Source organism: Leptonychotes weddellii, chromosome X, assembly GCF_054177405.1.
Source record: "Leptonychotes weddellii isolate Sample4059 chromosome X, ASM5417740v2, whole genome shotgun sequence".
In the NCBI taxonomy this organism is placed as follows: Eukaryota; Metazoa; Chordata; class Mammalia; order Carnivora; family Phocidae; genus Leptonychotes; species Leptonychotes weddellii.
Window position 1 is genome coordinate 63,562,403 of NC_138385.1, and position 21,920 is coordinate 63,584,322.

Sequence of the window (21,920 nt, forward strand, 5' to 3'; positions counted from 1 at the left end):
TTACTCAGGCAACCCTGTTTGGGCGGAGTTGCCCTGTGCCTCTGTGGTGGGGGATGGGCTCAGTGGGAATCAGTCTTTGGGGCTTTTGTTCTCTGGAGCCTTTCCCTGGCGGCTTTCTGCATCTCTTCCATGAGTCAGAGCAGAAGAGACCGTTTCCAACCCTCTGCCTCAGAGCAGAGAGACCGCAGTCTGCTCTTCAGTGAGCTCTCCAGGCCACACTGTCTCCGTTTCTGTCCATGCTGCTATAAAGTGCAGCATCCTGGGTTGTGCACCCCTCAGCAGCGCTCCCAGTCCTGCCTCCAGGTGGGGGCACGTCTCTGCCCTTTGTGCTTCTAAAACCACCAGCCGCTCCCAGTTTGCGCGCACGCGACTCTGCCACTCGGTGTTTCCACCCCTGGGGTTGCAGTTCACTGGCGCAACCCTGGCGCTCTGGGTTTCCGTTTCGGAGGCTGCAGTTTGCGTGCGCATGACCGTCGCTCTGGGTTTCTGTCCGCGGGGCTGTGGTTCACGTGCGTGCAACCCCGCTGGTCTGGTTTTCCACCCTGGGGGCTGCCCTAAAGTCCTTTCCCGACGCTACAGGTCTGCGAGTCTGTGCCCCGTCCGCAGCGCTCGAGGCTGTCACTCACCGGCGGTGTAGGATCCCCACATCCAGGCACCCTCCCGCTGCTGTTTATCCTCCGATATCTGCCCGCAGAATCACGGCTCTCCACTTCGTACCTCAAAACCAACTGCCTGCGATATTCTGTTTGTAGAGATCCAGATCTTCTTACATCTCAGGCTGGTTTTGTGGGTGCTCAGAGTTGTCTGGTAGATATCCAGCTCAATTCTAGGGACCAGTTGAAATAGGGTCCCCTATTCCTCCGCCATCTTTCCGTCCTCCTCTATCTCCTCTTTTTTTTTTTTTTTTTTTAAAGATTTTATTTGAGAGAGAGAATGAGATAGAGAGAGAGCATGAGGGGGGAGGGTCAGAGGGAGAAGCAGACTCCCTGCTGACAGCAGGGAGCCCGATGCGGGACTCGATCCCAGGACTCCAGGATGATGACCTGAGCCGAAGGCAGTCACCCAACCAACTGAGCCACCCAGGCGCCCTCCTCTTTTTTCATCTTATTTTTCCTTCCCTTCTCCTATGTTCACCTGTTATATTTCTTAAATTCCACATATGAGTAAAATCATATGGTATTTGTCTTTCTCTTGACTTATTTCACTTAGCATAATACCATCTAGTTCCATCCACAGCATTGCAAAGGGCAGGATTTCATTCTTTTTGATGGCTGAGTAATATTCCATTGTATATATCTACCACATCTTCTTTGCCATTCATCTGTCTATGGACATCTGAGTTCTTTCCATATTTTGGCTCTTGTGAACATTGTTGCTATGAACATTGGGGTTCATGTGCCCCTTGGAATCACTATGTTCATATCCTTTGGATAAATACCTAGTAGTTCAATTGCTGGGTCATAGGGTAGCTCTATTTTCAACTTTTTGAAGAACCTCCATACTGTTTTCTGGAGTGGCTGTACCAGCTTGCATTCCCACCAGCAGTGTAAGAGGGTTCCCCTTTCTCTGCATCCTCACCAACATCTGTTGTTTCTTGAGTTGTTAATTTTAAGCATTCTGACTGCTGTGATGTGGTATCTCATTGTGGTTTTGATTTTTATTTTTTCATGTGTCTGTTGGCCATTTAGATGTCTTTTTTGGAGACCTCACTATTCGTGTCTTCTGCCCATTTCTTGACTGGATTTTTGGGGGTTTTTTGTGTGTGTCAAGTTTGATAAGTTCTTTATAGATTTTGGATACTAGCCCTTTATCTGATAAGATATTTGCAAATATCTTCTCCCATCTCTTAGGTTGCTTTTTAGTTTTATTGACCATTTCCTTTGCTGTACAGAAGGTTTTTATCTTGATCAAGTCCCAATAATTCATTTTTGCTTTTGTTTCCCTTTCCTTTGAAGACATGTCTAACAAAAGTTTGTTGCAGCCAAGGTTAAAGAAGTTGCTGCCTCTGTTCTCCTCTAGGATTTTGATGGATTCCTGTCTCACATTTAGGTCTTTCATCCATTTTGAGTTTATTTTTATGTATAGTATAAGAATACTTATACTACGCGCACGTGAACCACAGCCCCGCGGACAGAAACCCAGAGCGACGGTCATGCGCACGCAAACTGCAGCCTCCGAAACGGAAACCCGGAGCGCCGGGGTTGCGCCAGTGAACTGCAACCCCAGGGGTGGAAACACCGAGTGGCAGAGTCGCGTGCGTGCAAACTGGGAGCGGCTGCATGTGGTTGTCCAATTTTCCCAACACCATTTGTTGAAGAGACTTAGACAGTCTTTCTAATCATCATATTTAATAGCTGTATGATATTCCATCAAGCTAAATGCACCAAAATATATTTATAGCTAGCATTAGCTTTTAAGAAAAATAGTTGACACAACACTCTAGAGTCCCTCCATCCTATGGGCAGTTACATTTCTGCTCGTATATAGGTAATATTCCATTGCTACAACACATATAATCTAACAGACAGAAAATGATGTTCCTGATAATGGCAATAAATAGCATATTTAGGGAATTAAGAAGCTACACTGACATCTCTACCAGTTCTTTCTTTACCAGAACTCACTTTTTTCCTTTTTTTTCATTTCTGTTATATTCTATAGTGGTGTTGAGCTCTAGCATCCCTGCTATACTTTGGGGATGTGTTGCTAATTTGTTATTTTCCTGAGACCTTTCAAATAGGAGCAGTGAACAAAGCTATTAAGTATTTTCTGAACTGGCTTTTCAGGGGTTGAATGAGCTATCCAGGCTGGTTTCTTATGTCTTCCAGTGTGGTTACTTACCAGTACCTACTACTTAAGCAGAAATGACACGCTGATTTGACATTACCATTTTTTTCCAGCTGTGCTCACAGGCCTATCTTAGGGAGGAACATTGGGAGTGGGGTGAGGAAATCTCTGCCCCTTCCCCTAATGTCGAGATGGAAAAGTTCCTGCCGGATGATATGCTCACTGCTTTCCTTTCTCCACTATAGCTAATACACTTCCAAAGGTGATAGGTTAAGAGAGAGAAAGAGAGATGGAGGAGGGAGACAGAAGCAAGCAAACCCTGGGAGTTACATTCTGGCAGGTAGTTTATTCTTCTATCCCTTAGTCAAGGAATGCTTTCTAGGGAGGCAGAATTTTGGGAGCTACTTCAGTAAAAGAAGTAGCACCTAGGGTATTCTGGAAATAGAGGGCATCTTTTTCCTGGTCAGAAATTGAATATGAATGAATACAGGACATCTTGAGCATGTCAGCCAAAGAGAACAGTAGCCATTAGTTATATATATGTCAACACAGGCACAGACTATTAATTTGCAAATTGTTGAAAGACACTTAGTATTTAATGGCTGAATTGGAGGGTGAGAAGTGATCACAGAAGTGAGATTTTGTAAAGGGCATTGAAGCCAGGAATGAGGATTTTCCTGGGGTATGCCGAGATGGATGATTACATTGGAAGCTGTGTTAAGAGGAGACAAAGTGGAGGTGTAAACAGTTGTTAGTCAGTCAGTACAATGTTCCTCATTAGGGCCTCAACACTTAAAGTGTTACAAAAATCACATTTAGCTTTTAGATGAAAGTAAGTGATAATTTAGTCTCACCAAGAACATTTTCATGTGCTAATGATTTCTAATGAGCACAGTGGCCATTAAAAGTTTACACCAGGGGCACCTGGGTGGCTCAGATGGTTAAGTGTCTGCCTTCGGCTCAGGTCATGATCCCAGGGTCCTGGGATCGAGCCCCACATCGGGCTCCCTGCTAAGTGGGGGGCCTGCTTCTCCCCTTCCCTCTGCTTCTCCCCCTGCTCATATTCTCTCTCTCTCTCTGTATCTCTCTATCTCGAATGAATAAATAAAAAAAAAAAGTTTACACCAATTGGTTCAGAATGGAAGATGGTGTTTTTTTTTCTTTTTTATTTCTTTTTTACCCTGACTTACAGTGTGCCCTGAGTCTGGTTGTATTATCTTAGTACTCTCTTATCAGATCAAGAATCTCTTTCATTGAATCTACCCTTTCATCAGTGGCTAGCTGTATTAATTCGTCTGTTTATTCATGAATGTATCTTGAGCACTTACTCTTTTAAAAACACCATGCTTGGGCACTTGTGGACTTGTTGTCCAAGCTCATCCAAATGATATCTGCTAGTCAGCTATCTTAGTTGGTTAAGACATTCTCTTTAAGGAATGGTTTTGCTTTGTTAATTCAAAGTTTTCCTGACTTGGCCTCTGTTTCCAAATTGTTGTCAATGTTATTAATACATTTTGGATGGGTCCTATAAGAAATGGGGACTTTTGAGATGTTAATGGATCTAGCTAAATCAATGACTACTAAAATGAGTAAAAATGTGCTTAATCAGCTTCTGAGAAAAGGCCCTATGACTTTTGGGATCCTTGTCATAGAGAATGGAGGGGAAAGTTCTATACTCTGGATTCTGTACTCTGAAGAACTTTGCTTGTGATCCAGCTTTCCTAATAACTCACTGGTAGAGTGACTTCCTTCTTTCAAACTCAATTTCCTCATATGAAAAATAGAAATGATTATTGCCTGTCTATTTCATAAAGTAGGAATGAACCTTCTTAGTGCTTAATAAATGGTAAAGCCCTGATGGAGTCAGGAACATCCTCATCCTGGACCTTTCCTTTGTGTGCAGGGCTACCTGAAGCAATGCCGGAAGAGAAGGGACATGTTCAGTGATGAGCAACTGAAGATAATCTTTGGGAACATTGAAGACATCTACAGGTTTCAGATGGGCTTCGTGAGAGACCTGGAGAAACAGTACAACAATGATGACCCCCACCTCAGTGAGATAGGACCCTGCTTCCTGGAGCACGTAAGCATCTTCCTCCTTTGTAAGGGTTTTGAGAGGGGATAGGAAGAAATGGAAGGAGTGTCTGAACTGTCTGGTCCTGCTCAGCTTCCTTGTCCTGTGGTGGGGTATAGATTCCTATAACCCTGATGTAACCCCCTTGCCAGGGTATGAGGATTTAGGAAGGATACTGTGATTTGGCCTAGGACTTTTTCTTTACCATTCCCTTCCCTTTTTTCGCTCCTTCAAGAAAGCTACCAGTAGGATTTTCTTCATTTTCTTTTTTCTGTACCTGTTGGGTTCAGTTTCTATGGGACTAACTGTTTTGGAAGAAACTCTGCACATATTCACTGCATGGAAAATCCAGGAATCTGAGAAATGTAGTCAGCATGAAAGTAGGCCCCTTCAAGACATATAGAGGAGAGCAACAAGGTAGAAGAAGTGACAAATATAGGAAAAGGGGCCATGTGACTTAGAGGAATGAGCACTAGGAAACAGGAAAGCAAGGATTTGAGTCCTGTGTCTGTAATGACTGTCTAGGTAACTTTGGGTAAGTCCCTTACCTTCTTTGGGCTTCCTCATCTGGAATATAAGAAGGTTTCATTGTACACTTTTGTGGTTCTCTAATTTTTTTTTTTTTGATTCATTCACAGGTGACTTAGTTTTTCTGCCAATTCTTCTCCTTTGTATAAAGTATTTATTTTTAAAGACGTAATATGTGCACATGATACAAAATTCAAATGACACAGAAAAGTGTGCAACTAGAAGTAAATCTTTTTGCAAATTCCCCATATGTTTGTTTGGGGACTATCCCTAATACTACTCTTATATTCAGTGATTTCCTAGAAGGATTCACACGAATCAGCATATAGTCATACTTGTGGTTATGATTTGTTATAGCTAAAGGATTCAAAGCAAAATCGGCAGAAGGAAAAGGCACATGGCACAAAGTCTGGAGGAAACTAGGGACAAGCTTCCAAGACACCTCTGCCAGTGGAGTCACATAGGATACATTCTCAATTCCCCTTGCAATAAGTTGTGACAACACATGTGAAATGTTTTCTACCAGAGAAACTCATTAGGGAATCAGTACCCAAGATTTTTATGGGGGACTGGTCATGTAGGCATGCTCTGCCTAGAATGTACCAAAGTTCCAGACTCCCAGATGGGAAGCAGGTATTCAGCATAAGCTACATTGTGTATACAAACTGTGTAGGCACAGTGAGCCGCTCATGTCAGGGAATGATGAGAACCCTCTGGAGATCCATGTTCCAAGATACCAGCCAAAAACCAACCTTCCAAGCAGGTCTTTCTAAGAATAGCAGTCTCAGGCCTGATAAGTTAACTTTTTCTGCACAGTATTTAAAATGGTTCAGCCATTTCAGAAAGCACCTGGGCAGTATTTACATGGGTATGACATAGTGTTGACATAGTGTATGACAACATGTATATGACATAGTGTTTCCATATTTATCCCAGGGAAATTCTTACAGAGGTTCATGAGGGAGCATTTGCAAGGCTGTTAATTGCATGGTGGTGTTGTGTGTGGTGGAGTGCAATTAGAAGCAACTTAGGTATTTACCACCAGGGGATGAATAACAAACATATAGAAGATGCTTACTGTGGGGTATTGTGTTGCAAGGAGCAATAGACTATTGTATGTAGTTATAGTAACAAACAACAGACTAGATGTATGTAACTTATAGCAATATGTATAGATATCATAAACACAGTTTTGATTGGGAAAGTAGAATATAGAATAGTGGTTCTTTGTTGGAGCCTGCCCTGTGCATTGTAGTGTGTTTAACAGCATTCCTGTTCTCTACCCACTGAATGCCAGTAGTACCCCAACACCACTGAGTTGTGACAACCAAAAATGTCTCCAGACATTGTCAAGTGTCCCCTGGGGGACAAAAATTACCACTGATCTATTGAAATGATCACATGATTTTACCCTTTAATCTATTAAAGTGGTGAATTTGGATTGAGTAATTTTTATATGTTAAATGAACATTGTATTGCTGGAATAAAGCCTACCTAATCATGGTATATTATCATTTATTTTACATGTTAGTTTGCCTTTTTAAAAAATATTGGATTGTTTATGCTTTTATTATTCAGTTCTATAATGTCATTTTTATCAGCTTTGTTTAGACGTAATTTACATACACTAAGATTCACCAATTTTTAGTGTATAATTTGATGAATTTTAACAAATGTATATAGTTGTATAACTACCATATAATCAAGATATAGAACATTTCTACCACTTCATTAAGTTTTCTTATTCTCCCTTGGTAGCCAATCCCTGTTCCCACTCCTGGCCCTTGCTAAACTGTGATCTGCTTTCTGTCACCATAATTTTACTTTTTCTACAGTGTCATATAAATGGAATCATACAGGGGTAGTCTTTGTGTTTAGCTTCTTTTACTTAACAGAATGTCTTTGATGTCATCCTGTTGTTCTATGTATCAGTAGTTGGTTCTTTTTTATTAGTAATATTCCATTGTATGAATATACCACCCATTCATACACTAGTGCATTTCAGGATATCTGGGTTGTTTACTAGGTTGCTTCCATCTGAGGGATTACTAGGTTTCATGTTATGTGTTTATTTTTGTTTGTTTGTTTTTTAACCATTCTAATAGATATGTAGTAGCATTTCCTTGTGATTTTAATTTGCATTTCCCTAATGGCTAATGATGTTAAGCGTTTTTTCATGTACTTATTTGCTATCTGTATAAAATCTTTGGTGAAAGGTCTGTTCATGTCTTTTCCACACTTCTAAGTAGGTTGTTTTCTTATTGTTCGGTTTTGAGAGATTTTTAATTTATTGTTCATAAGTTGTTGGTCAGATATGTGAATCAGAAAGATTTTCTCCGAGTTTGTGGCTTAGCCTTTCATTTTCTTAACAGTATCTTTGAAAAGCATAAAATTTTAATTTTGTTGAAATTCAGTGTATCACTGTTTTCTTTAATGATTCATGTTTTTTGAGTCTTATTTAGGAAAACTTTGCCTAACCCAAGGTCACAAAGATTTTCTCCTGTTTTCTTATTAGAAGTTGTGTAGTTTTGTTTATTACATATAGGTCTATGATCTTTTTTCAGGTTATTTTTATATACAGTGCAAAATAAGGGTCACAGTTAATTTGTTTCCAAATGGATATCTAGTTTTGTTCCAGCATGGCTTATTGAAAATCTTAACTCCTACATTAAATTACTTGGACACATTGGTCAAAAAGCAATCATATATGTGGGGGTTTATTTCTAGGGAAATTATTATATTCCAGTGACCTATGTGAGTATTCATATACAAATACCATACTGTTATTTCTTATTGCTATTTTTAATTGAGATATAATTGACGTATAATGTATTAGTTTTAGGTGTATGACATAATAATTTGATATTTTTATATATTGCAAAATGATCACAAAATGATCACAATAAGTCTAGCTAAGATCTATCACCATTCATAGGTTAAAAATATTCTCACACCATCTTGCTTAATGTAGCTTCATAGCCAGTCTTGAAAGCAGGTGGTATAAGTGCTCCAAATTAATTCTTCTTCAAAGCAATTTTGGCTATTACAGGTGATTTGTATCCTATAGAAATTTATCTCATTACAAGGAGTAATTTTTTCTCTTCTTTTTTTTTTTTTTTTTTAAGTAGGCTCCACATCGTGGAGCCTGATGTGGGGCTTGAACACATGAGCCTGAGATCAAGACCTGAGCTACATCAAGAGTCGGACTCTTAACCGACTGAGCCACCCAGTCGCCCCTTTCTCTTCTCTTTATTGTAACGAGAGATGGATATATGAGATGATGGATGTTATCCTATTATATAATCATTTCACAACATATATATTCAAACTATCATGCTGTACACCTTAAATTTATACAGTGATGTATGTCCATTTTTTCTCAGTAAAACTGGGGGAAAATCAGCTTGCTAAAGTTCTACCAAAAAACAAACAAGCAAAAAAACACTGCAAGCATTTTGATTAGGATAGAATTAAATCTGTATATCAATTTTGGGAAAATTTGTAGACTTTCAGCTCTATGAACAAATATCTATCTATCTATGTTTCTATAATTTCTTCTAGCATTGTTGCTAGTTTTCATGGTATAAATCTTGACCTTATTTTTAAAAATTGATTTCTAGGTGTTTTTTGTGTTTTTTTTTTTTTTGCTGCTACTGTAAGAGTATTTTTATTTCAATTTCCTATAGTTTGTTGCTATGATAGATAAATACAATTGATAAACACAAGATAAATACAACTGATTTTTGTGTATTGATATTGAATCCTGACATAATACTGAATTTAATAATTGGTTATAATATTTTATATCGATTCCTTAGGATTTTATACACTTACAATTATATCGTTTCATTTCTGAACAAAGACAGTTTATTTCTTCATTTTATTTTTGTTTTTTTAAAAAAATTTTTTACAAATAGTTGACACGCAATGCTACATTAGTTTTTATTTCCTCATATCCAATCTATATGCCTTCTCTTTCCTTTTCTTATGTTATTGCACTGGTGAAATGGTAAAAACAGGCATCTTTTGTTCTGTACTTGATCTTAGGGACAAGCATTCAATATTTCACCATTGAGAATGATTTTAGCTTTAGGTTTTTCATGGTTGGCCTTTATCATATTGGGGGCATTTCTCTCTAATCCTAGTTTCCTGGTGGTTTTTATTATATATATGTTTTTTTCAAATACTCATGTATCTACTGAAATGACCATATGATTTTTCATTTCATTATTTTAATGTAGTGAAATGGATTGGGATAAATCGCACTTAATCATGGTGTATCATGCTTTTAATATACTATTTTGCTTTTTTAAAAAATTTGGTTGTTTGTCCTAAAAAGGTGAGAGACAAACACTGCATAATGAGAATAGGCTTTAGAGAATTCAGTAACTCCATCAAGTGTAATAAAATTTGCATTAAAGGGATCCCAGAAGAAGAAAGAGAAGTGGCAGGGGGTCAGAAAATATATTTGAGGAAGTAATAGCTGGAAAATTCCCAAATCTGGGGAGGGAAAGAGAGATCCAGAATCAGGAGGTACAGAGAGTCCCCCCTCCAAATTCAACCCAAGGACATCATCACCAAGACACATAGTCATTAAATTGGCAAAAAATAGTAATAAAGAAAGAATTTTAAATGTTGCAAGAAAAAAGAAGAAGGCTGCATACAAAGAAAAACCCATAAGCCTGTCAGAGGATTTTTTAGCAGAAATTTTATATACCAGAAGGAAGTAGTCTAAATATTCAAAGCGCTGAAAGAAAAAAAATCTGCCACCAAGAATACCTTATCCAGCAAGGCTATCATTCAGAATATAAGGAGAGAGAGAGTTTCCCAGACAAACAAAAGTTAAGAGAATTCATGACCACTAAGCCAGACCTACAAAAAATGTTAAGGAGCATTCTGTAAGTGGAAACCAAATACCATTAGTAAGAGTATGAAAAACAGGAAAAACAAAAGCAAAAAATTAATTAATTATAGCTGTAAAAATCAGTCAAGACAAACACAAATAAAAGGATATATGATACCAAATATCTGGAATGTGGAGGGCAGAGGAGTAAAGAATGAGTTCAAAATTAAGCGACCCACTGTTTAATATACACAGCTATAAGCAGATGTTACATATAAACTGAATGGTAACCACAAATCAAAAACAGTAAAAGATATGCAAATAATAGAGTAAGGAATCCAAGTATATCACTAAAGAAAAACAGAAACCATGGAAGAGAGGAGAATAAAAGATAAGAGAAAAACTACAAAAGCAACTACAAAGCAGATAACAAAATGGCAATAAATACATATCTATAAATAATTGCTTTGAATATAGCAGACTAAATGTTCAATCAAAAGATGGGTGACAGAGTGGATTAAAAAAAAAAGATGCAACTATATGCTGCCTACAAAATACTCATTTCAGACCTAAATACACCTGCACATTGAAAGTGAAGGGATAGAGAAATATTTATTATGCAAGTGGATGTCAAAAGAAAGCCAGATAGCAATACTTAAATCATACAAAACAGAATTCAAAATAAAGTCTATAAAAGAGGAAAAGAAAGATAGTATATAATAATAAAGGGGACAATCCAACAAGAAGATATAAGAACTGTAAATATATATGCACCCAACATGGAGCATCCAAATATATAAAGCAGTTAATAATTAACATAAAGGAACTAACTGATAGTAATACAATAGTAGTTCGGGATATTAACACCCCACTTACAGTGATCCACACAGAAAATCAACAAGAAAACAGTGACTTTGAATGACACAGTGGAACAGATGAATTTAACAGATATATTCAGAACATTCCATCCTAAAACAACAGAATACACATTCTTTTCATGTGCACATTGGACATTCACCAGAATAGATCACACACTGGTTCACAAATCAGGACTCAACAAATACAGAAAGATTGAGATCATATGATGCATCTTTTCAGACCACAACACTATGAAAATTGAAGTCAACCACAAGAAAAAAACTGGAAAGACCAGAAATACATGGAGGTTAAAGAACATCTTACTAAAGAATGAATGGGTTAACCAGGAAATTAAGAAGAAATTTAAAAAAAAATACATGGACACAAATGAAAATGAAACAGGACACTCCAAAACCTCTGGGATGCAGCCAAAGTGGTCATAAAAGGGAAGTATATAGCAATACAGGCCTTCCTTAAGAAGCAAGAAAAAGTCTCTTCAATAAGTGGTGCTGGGAAAATTGGACAGCTACATACAGAAGAATGAAACTGGACCATTCTTGGGGCACATGGGTGACTCAGTCGTTAAGCATCTGCCTTCAGCTCAGGTCATGATCCCAGGGTTCTGGAATCAAGCCCTGCATCAGGCTCCCTGCTCAATGGGAAGCCTGCTTCTCCCTCTCCCACTCCCTGTGCTTGTGTTCCCTCTTTCTCTGTCAAATAAATAAATAAATGAAATCTTAAAAAAAAAACTGGACCATTCTCTTACACCGTACACAAAGATACTCAAAATGGATGAAAGACCTCAATGTGAGACAGGAATCCATCAAAATCCTAGAGGAGAACATAGGCAGTAACCTCTTCGACACTGGCCACAGCAACTTCTTTCAAGATACACCTCCAAAGGCAAGGGAAACAAAAGCAAAACTGAACTTTTGGGACTTCATCAAGTTAAAAAGCTTCTGCCCAGCAAAGGAAACAGTCAACAAAACTAAGAGGCAACCCACGGAATAGGAGAAGATATTTGCAAATGACCTATCAGTTAAAGGGCTGGTATCCAAGATCTATAAAGAACTTCTCAAACTCAACACCCCAAAACCAAATAATCCAGTCAAGAAATGGGCAGAAGACATGAACAGACACTTCTTTGGTCTTCTTTGGAGACCAAAGAAGAAATACAAATGGCTAACAGACACATGAAAAAATGTTCAACATCACTAGCCATCAGGGAAATACAAATCAAAACCACAATGAGATACCACCTTACACCAGTTAGAATGGACAAAATTAACAAAACAGGAAACAACAAGTGTTGGCGAGGTTGTGGAGGAAGGGGAGCCCTCTTACACTGTTGGAACAGCCACTCTGAAAAACAGTATGGAGGTTCCTCAAGATGTTAAAAATAGAGCTACCCTACAACCCAACAATTACACTACTAGGTATTTACCCCAAAAATACAGATGTAGTGAAAAGAAGGGGCATGTGCACCCCAATGTTCATAGCAGCAATATCCACCATAGCCAAAGAGTGGAAGGGGTTAAGATGCCCTTCAACAGATGAATGGATAAAGAAGATGTGGTACATATATACAATGGAATATTACTCAGCCATCAGAAAAGATGAATACCCACCATTTGCATTGCCATGGATGGGACTGGAGGGTATTATGAGTATTATGCTAAGTCAAATAAGTCAATTAGAGAAAGACAATTATCATGTGGTGTCACTCATATGTGGAAGATAAGGAATAGCATGGAGGACCATAGGAGAAGGGAGGGAAAACTGAAGGGGGTGAAATCAGAGAGGGAGATGAACCATGAGAGACTCTGGACTGGGGAAAACAAACTGAGGGTTCCAGAGGGGAGGGGGGTAGCCGGTGATGGGTATTAAGAAGGACATGTGTTGTGATGAGCACTGGGTGTTATATGCAACTAATGAATCATTGAACACCAAATCAAAAACTAATGATATACAGTAGCTAACTGAACATAATAATAAAAAAAAAAGAATGAAGCAAGTAAAATCTCAAATATGCAACCTAACCTTACACTTAAAGAAGCTAGAAAAACAACAAAGGAAGCACAAAGCCAGCAGAAGAAAAGAAACAAAAAAGATGAGAGCAGAAATAAATGATATAGAAACAACAACAAAAAAATATAACAGATCAATGAAAGCAGAAGCTGGTTCTTTGAAAAAATTAGTCAAATTGATAAACCACTACCAGATGCATCAAAAAGAAAAGGGAAGGACCTAAATAAATAAATAAAATCATACATGAGAGAGAAGAAACAACCAACACCACAGAAATGCAAATGGAAAGACATCCCATGCTCAATGGATTGGAAGAAAAACACTGTTAATGTCTATACTACGCAAAGCAATCTATACATTTAATGCAATCCCTATCAAAATACCACCAACATTTTTCATGGAGCTAGAACAAACAATCCTAAAATTTGTATGGAGCCACAAAAGACCCAGAATAGCCAAAGCAGTACTGGAAAAGAAAAGCAAAACTGGAAGCAACATGACTCTGGTCTTCAAGCTGTATTACAAAGCTGTAATCATCAAAACAGTATAGTATGGCACAAAAACAGACACAGATCAGTTGAACAGAATAGAAAACACAGAAATGGACCCACAAGTGTATGATCAATCTAGTCTTCAACACAGCAGGAAAGAATATCCAATGGAAAAAAGACAGTCTCTTTAACAAATGGTGTTGTTAAAAACTGGACAGCAACATGCAGAAGAATAAAACTGGACCACTTTCTTACACCATACACAACAGTTAATTCAAAATTGATGAAAGACCTCATTGTGAGACAGGAAACCATCAAAATCCTAGAGGAGAGCACAGGCAGAAACCTCTTTGGCATTGCCCATAGCAACTTGTTACTATACACATCTCTGGAGGCAAGGGTAGCAAAAGCAAAAGTGAACTCTTGGGACCTTATCAAGATAAAAAAGCTTCTGCACAGTGAAAGAAACAATCAACCAAATTAAAAGGCAACCTTCAGAATGAGAGAAGGTATTTGTAAATGACATATCTGATAAAGGTTAGTGTCCAAAATCTATAAAGAACTTACCAAACTCAACACCAAATAATCCAGTTATAAACGGGCAGAAGACATGAATAGACATTTTTTTTCCCCCAAAGAATACATACAGATGGTTCGCAGATACATGAAAAGATGTTCATCATCATTTGTCATCAGGGTATACAAATCAAAACTACAATGAGATATCACCTCACACCTGCCAGAATAGCTAAAGTAAACAATACAGGAAACAACAGATGTTGGCAAGGGTGTGGAAAAAGGGGGAACCTTCTTACACTGACAGTGGGAATGCAAATTGGTGCAACCACTCTGGAAAACAGTAAGGAGGTTCCTCAAAAAGTTCACAATAGAACTACCCCAGGATCCAGCAGTTGCACTACTAAGTATTTACCCACAGTTTACATTAATACTAATTCAGATGGGTACATGCACCTGATGTTTATAGCAGCATTATTACTGCTAGCCAAATTATGGAGAGTCCAAATATTCATTGAGTGATGAATGGATAAAGAAGTATATATACATATGTGTGTGTGTGTGTGTGTGTGTGTGTATATATATACACAATGGAATATTACTCAGCCATAAAAAAGAATGAAATCTTTTCATTTGCAATGACATGGATGGAGCTAGAGAGTATTATTCTATGTGAAATAAACCAGAGGAAGGCAAATACCATATGATTTCATTCATGTGTAATTTAAGAAACAAAACAGATAAACATAGGGAAGAAAAGAGTCAAACCGTAAAACTGACTCAACTATAGAGGACAAACTGAGGGTTGCTGGAGTAATGGTGGGCGACGGGATGGGTTATATGGTATTAAGGAGGCACTTGTGATGAGCACTGGGTGTTGTATGTAAGTGAAGAATCACTAAATCCTATTCATGAAGTGAATATTACACTGTATGTTAACTGACTGGAATTTAAATAAAAACTTGGAAGGAAAAAAAACCTTTTAGAATTTCTTTAAAAAAAAAAGGGAAGAGAGTTTTATTCAAACCCAAGTGGGGACAGCCACCCAAGATACACGGTCTTAACATGGAAGAAAGTGCTCTGGAAAAGGAATGTTTAATCAGGGTTATATATGTTTTTTGTTTCATCAAGGGTCACAAATCATCATGATGAAGGACATTTCAGAAAATTACAAACTTTATCTTATGCTTTTAGTATATGCAAGGTTGTAGGCTTCAGACCTATGGGAATGGAAGTTAGGGAGATTTTTACTCTTTAGTTTGAAATGTTTAGTTTTTGGTTATTTGCTACAAAACAGATGTACAATGTGTACTCAGGCAAGATAAAGAGCCCATACTTTGAAGTTTGTTGAAGTCGTTCTGATTCTGATAAAAGTATAGCTTCCATGGGAGCCCAGGAGCAGGGTCCGCAAACATTAAAAGTTGAACATTTCCTTTATCACTAGACAAGAAACAACAAACAAAATCCAAAACCAAGAGAAGGAAGGAAATAACAAAGATGAGAGTAGAAATAAATGATACATTAATTAAAAAATCAATAGAACAGATCAGTGAAACAGAGCTGGTTCTTTGAAAAGATCAACAAAATTGATAAACCTTTAGCCAGACTCATCAGAGAGAGAGGGAGAGAGAGAGAGAGAGAGGACTCAAATAATTATAATCATAATTGAAAGAGGAAAAATAACAACCAACACCACAGAAATACAAACAATTGTAAAAAAAATATGAAAAACTGTATGCCACCAAATTAGAGAACACAGAACAAGTGGATAAATCCCTAGGAACACATAACCTACAAAAACTGAAACAGGAAGAAGTAAAAAAGTTGAACATACTGATTACCAGCAAGGAGACTGAGTCAGTAATCAAAAAAACTTCCAACAAACAAAAGTCCAGGACCAGATGGCTTCACAGGAGAATTCTACCAAACATTTAAAGAAGAGTTAATATGTATTCCTCTTAAACTATTCCAAAAAATGGAAGAATAAGGAAAACTTCTAAATGCATTCTATGAGGGCAGTATCACCCTTACACCAAAACAAGGTAAAAGCACCAGAGAGAGAGAGAGACAGAACTACAGGCCAATATCCCTGATGAGTATACATGCAAAAATACTCAACAAAATATTAGCAAACCAAATCCAACAATATATTTTTTAAAAAATCATTTACCACGATCAAGTGGGATTTATTCCTGGGATGCAAGGGTGGTTCTATATTCTCAAATCAATCAACATGATATATCACATCAATAAGACAAAGGATAAAAACCATGTGGTCATTTCAATAGATGCAGAAAAAGCATTTGACAAAGTACAATATCCAATCATGATAAAAGCCTTCAGCAAAGTAGGTTTAGAAGGAACATATTTCAACATAATAAAAGCCATATTTGAAAAACTCACAGTTAACATCATACTCACTAGGAAGAAACTGAAAGCTTTCTTCCTAAGGTCAGGAACAAAATAAGGATGTCCTCTCTCACCACTTTTATTCAATGTATTACTGGAAGCCCTAGCTACAGCAGTTAAACAACAAAAAGAAATAAAAGACTTCCAAATGGGTAAGGAAGAAGTCACCACTTTTATTCAACGTATTACTGGAAGTCCTAGCTACAGCAGTTAAACAACAAAAAGAAATAAAAGCCTTCCAAATAGGTAAGGAAGAAGTAAAACTTTCACTATTTGCAGATGACAGGGTACTCTATATAGTAAACCTGAAAGACTCCACCAAAAGCCTGCTAGAACTTATAAATGAATTCAGTGAAGTTGCAGGATGCAAAATCAATGTGCAGAAATCTGTTACATTTCTATACACTAATAATGAAGAGGCAGAAAGAGAAATAAAGAAAACAATCTGATTTATAATTGCACCAAAAATAAGATAGCTAGGAATAAACCTAACTAAAGCGGTGAAAGACCTGTACTCTGAAAACTATAAAACACCAATGAAAGAAATTGAAGATGATACAAAGAAATGGAAAAACATTCCATGCCCATGGGTTGGAAGAATGAATATTGTTAAAATGTCTCTACTACCCAAAGCAATCTACATATTTAATACAATCCATATGAAAATACCAACAGCATTTTTCATACAACTAGAACAAATAATCCTGAAACTTATATGGAACCACAAAGGACCTCAAATAGCAATTTTGAAAAAGGAAAGCAAAGCTGGAGTTATCACAATTCTAGAGTTCACTTTAAATTACAAAGTGATAGTAATCAAAACATTATGGTAGTAGCACAAAAATAGAAACATCGATCAATAGAACAGAATAGAAAATCCAGGAATAAGCCCATACTTATATGTTCAGTTAACCTTTGACAAAGCAGGAAAGAATATCCAGTGGGAAAAAGATAGTCTCTTCAACAAATGCTTTTGGGAAAGCTGGTCAACTACATGCAAAAGAATGAAACTAGACCACTTTCTTACACCATAAACAAAAATAAATTTAACATGGATTAAAGACCTAAATGTAAGACATGAAATCATAAAAATCCTAGAAGAGAGCACAGGCAGTAATGTCCCCGACATCTGCCGTGGCAACATTTTTCTAGGTATGTCTCCTGAGGCAAGGGAAACCACAGCAAAAATAAACTATTGGGACTATCTCAAAATAAAAAGCTTCTGCACAGCTAAGGAAAGAGTCAACAAAAGTAAGTCAGAGAAAGACAAATACAATGTGATTTCACTCATATGTGAAATTTAAGAAACAAAACAAATGAGCAATGGAAAAAAATAAAGAGAGACAGACCAAGAAACAGACTCTTACCTATAGAGAACAAATTGATGGTTACCAGAGGGGAGGTGGGTGGGTGGATGGGTTAAATAGATGGTGGGGATTAAGAAGTGCCTTTGTTGTGATGAGCACTGGGTGATGTATGAATCACTATATTGTACACCTGAAACTAACACTGTATGTTAAGTAACTGGAATTAAAATAAAAACTTGAAAAAATAAAAAATAAAATCCAGTGCCAGAATTTTATTCTTGTAGTGTTTTCACCTTTGTCAGGAGCAGTGTTCTGTCATTACCCTTTTTAAATAGAATTTCACTACTATTCCTACTTATTTTTTCTATACAAATGTTTACAGTTTTTCTACTTCCCAAATAATTATTATTAAATTATGAATCAATTTAGGAAAGATTGACATTGTTACCATTTTAATATTCCTATGTAAGGATAGGATCTTTATTTTCATTTCTCCAAAACTTCTTTTGGAATTCTCAGTAGACTTTTTTTTTCTCTCCATTTTTCCTGTGCTCATAGCAAGATGGATTCTGGATATACTCCGAGTATTGTAACAACCACCTGGACGCCTGCATGGAACTCTCCAAACTAATGAAGGACAGCCGCTACCAGCACTTCTTTGAGGCCTGTCGCCTCTTGCAGCAGATGATCGATATTGCTATTGATGGTTTCCTTTTGACTCCAGTGCAGAAGATCTGCAAATATCCCTTACAACTGGCTGAGCTCCTCAAATATACTGCCCAGGACCATAGGTAAAAGATAGAGAGAAGCAGGAGTTAGGAGAGCCTCATCTACATGTTGGTCTTTATTAAGAATATATGTCCTTTAGCTTTTTCTGAGCTTCCTTCTGTTAACTTGTCTGCACAATGGGATGGTGATATATTTTTGCTTACCTCGTAAGGTTATTGTGTGTGTAAAGCAGAAGAATGCTTGTGAGAATTTCTTATAAACCTGGGAATCACTATGCACAAAAAATCAGTATGCATCATTATTGCACAACTTACACCCTGCCTTCAGGGAGCTTAGCCGTGTCCTTAGACCTAAATTTAGCGAAGTGAAATAATCCAGATGGAATAATTGTTCAACGGTCTATTCTTCTCTGTTTGTGTGATAGATTCAATACCCTAATAATAGCCTGCATAACTTGTAGTGACCTTAGATTTATTCTGCAAGGCTATATCCCTGGTATTTTTTAGTCTTTTCCACCCTCCTCTGCCTCATCCCAACTCTACCTTCCCTTTAGACTCAGAGCATGGCTGGGAGGTAAACAGACTTGAGACTTCTCCTGAAGCTTTTTTTTTTTAATTTTCAGTATTTTTTAAGAAAACCAATCCAAAAATGACCAAGAAACTTAGCTCTCTCTGAATGGAAATGACATACCAGTAAATGATCCTACAAGTAAGGTATATGCTGAGAGTCATCTCCAACAATGAATGAACCACCCCCTCCACTCTTTCACATGCTTTACTTTATAACCTAGAGCCCTCAGCCTTTTTATAGCCTGTCTTTAATTAGTATTAAATTCCTGATCTTTGACTTATTCAGCTCTCTTCCTGATTGAACCCTCCAAGAAGAAAGAAGACTTCTGTCCAGTTTCCCTTAGCTTTCTATCCAATTCTCATTAGACCCACTTCCTACTTTCACTTGGCTCCATTACCTGGTTTCCTTGGAGCTGACTTCCAGACCTAGTTGTGTAAGGCCACAGGTATGGGCCAGTTGGTTTTGTTTATGCTAAGCTCAAGGCCAGTCCCTGGGTTCATTTTTAAGTTGATGGTGTTTCTTTAGCAAATCATGGTCATGTGCTTCAGTTTCTGGAGCCTTGGACAAATTTCAGATTTGAATCCAAATGTGGTAACACTTGTGTGAGAATGCCACCAGCGGTAGCTCTGCCTGCCATGATGTGTTGGTTATGAGGGAGGCAGATAGTGAAGGACCTTACAAAAGAGGACTCTGTTCCCTTCTCCCTGAGTCTGTTTACTAGCTGGGGGATAGTGGGCGTATTCATTAGAAATGAAATTTGCAGGTGACTAAATGTTATTTTAGAAGACTTAATACAGACCATTGCTAGAACTGAGTCCCAAGTTTTCTAAGGATACAGTTTCTTGTGAGAGCTAATAGGACACTGAAGAACTTCCACTAAAATTAGGATATTTTAAAAATAAAAATGGAAAATATTTATGGCACCTAAAATGGAAAGCCCTTAAAGGAAGGTCTTCTAGTCAGACTTCCTCATTTTATGGCTAGAAAGACTGAGGCCCAGAAAGCAAGTCTGTGTGGCAAAGCAGTGACGCAAAGTGTGGACAGTGGTCTGGGAACCTAGCTTTGTAAAGAGCCCTCCAGGTAATTTTCATGCCCAAAAATATTTATGAGCCATTGTATTAGGCAGTCTGGAAGGCCTCTTCCAGTTCTGCCAGCCCATGATGTCATTAGCCTAAATTACCTTCGCTGTTATACTTCATGGTGCTAAGTGACCAGAAGTGATCATTATTGTACATAAATCTCAGAGGAGCAACCTTCGAACCAATGGTTTTAAAACTGGGATATTCAAAGAGTGGTTCTCAAATGTTTTTATATTACAGCTCATCTCTCATCAACACCTACTCCTGAGTATCTGTTTCATGGAATCTAGCAGGAGGCTCTAAAAATCATACTTGTGGACTGATATTAATAGGTAAATTATATATTGTACAATTGCTTTCAAGAGCCCCAGAAAGACCATTTTCAAAGCACAGCCCAAAACTGTGTGAGTTTCTTAAGCCAAAACAACCCCAGGACCTTATTGAGTTTAGTGGGGCCAGTAAGATAGGATATCTACCTGGGATTTGCCATCCTTATGGTCCTTCACCTTGTTATTGGAGTCCCTGCCTCAAGGTCTTCTTGCCCTCTGGGTCCCTTTTCCCCCCTCTTTCTACCTCCTGAGCTCCAGAGTGCTGAGAGAGTGGCTCAGGTATTGGAAAGATACATGAATACCTGTCCTCCTTCAGGGTGACAGTCCCAGTGTCAGTCCCAGCACTATCCCCAGGCCATGGGGCACCTCTTTTGGCCAGCTTCAGGAAGCTGTATTAAGATGACAGCTCCTGTGATGCATGTCAGAGTAGCTTGGATTTGAAGTTAATTAGAGGCTGCTGCCAGCTAGAAGGCTTAGTCAAATAGGTGTTTGGACAAGTAGGTCTGAAATGCAAGCACTCAGAGTGGCCTCTAAGGGAGAAGATTAGATGGATGGAGAGTAATAAATGGATAATAATACTGCCTTTGCTTACAGAAGGGTGATGTGTCCCCACCCTGCCTTCCAACATTTCTTAAGCTGACAGGAAGGAAGACTGTGTAAGAGGGAGGCTAGCTGACATGTCTGGAACAAGACAATCTTGGTTCAGTAGATCTTATCAAGGGGCTGGGCCCAGACCTCATCTGAAGGCCTGGGGGATCTGAGCAGGGTTTAGGTGAGACCACAACTATTCACTTCTTCTCTCACCCACTCCTAAAGCTAGTGGGGCAGGTTAAAAATGGGGACCTTCCCCCTCTAACCATTGTAAGAAAGACAGCTAAAAATGGCAAAGGTTGAATGACAGTATGGCACAGTGACCATAATGAATCCATGGCTGAGTAGTACATGGGATCAGAGGTAATAGGCATTCTCATTCCAGTGCTGTCCAATGGAACTTTCTACAATAATATAAATGTTTTATATCTGTGCTGTCCAATGTAGTAGCCACTGGCTACATACGACTACTGAGTACTGAGAAATATAGCTGGTGCAACTGAAGTACTAAATTTTTAACTATATTTAATTTTAAATAAATGTGGCTAATGGCTACCATATTGGACAGTGTAATTTTATGCTTTACCTTCCCCAAAGTGGCTTAAGTCATTTTCCTGGTGCCCTCAACCCAGGAAGAGGAATGGCATGGGAGATAGTAAATGGGCCCAGAGAACAGGGGCACTTATTTATGTTAGCAGCTTCTACACTGCACCTACCTCTTCTGTCATCACCCTACTCTGCTTCCAAATGGCAGGCTCAGATAACCTTGCCAGGGAGAAAC

At 38.1% G+C, this 21,920-nt stretch overlaps 1 protein-coding gene across 9 annotated transcripts in view; it reads left to right on the forward strand.

The window, feature by feature from the left end:
* The window catches only part of ARHGEF9 (Cdc42 guanine nucleotide exchange factor 9), a 202,578-nt gene that overhangs the window by 120,874 nt on the left and 59,784 nt on the right, over positions 1 to 21,920 (forward strand). For all 9 annotated transcript variants that reach the window (XM_081808797.1, XM_031033070.2, XM_031033077.2 and 6 more), the window contains 2 exons: positions 4,691 to 4,870; positions 18,400 to 18,632. In XM_081808797.1, coding sequence (XP_081664923.1) covers positions 4,691 to 4,870; positions 18,400 to 18,632 — 413 coding nt within the window. The remainder of the gene's footprint in view (positions 1 to 4,690; positions 4,871 to 18,399; positions 18,633 to 21,920) is intronic.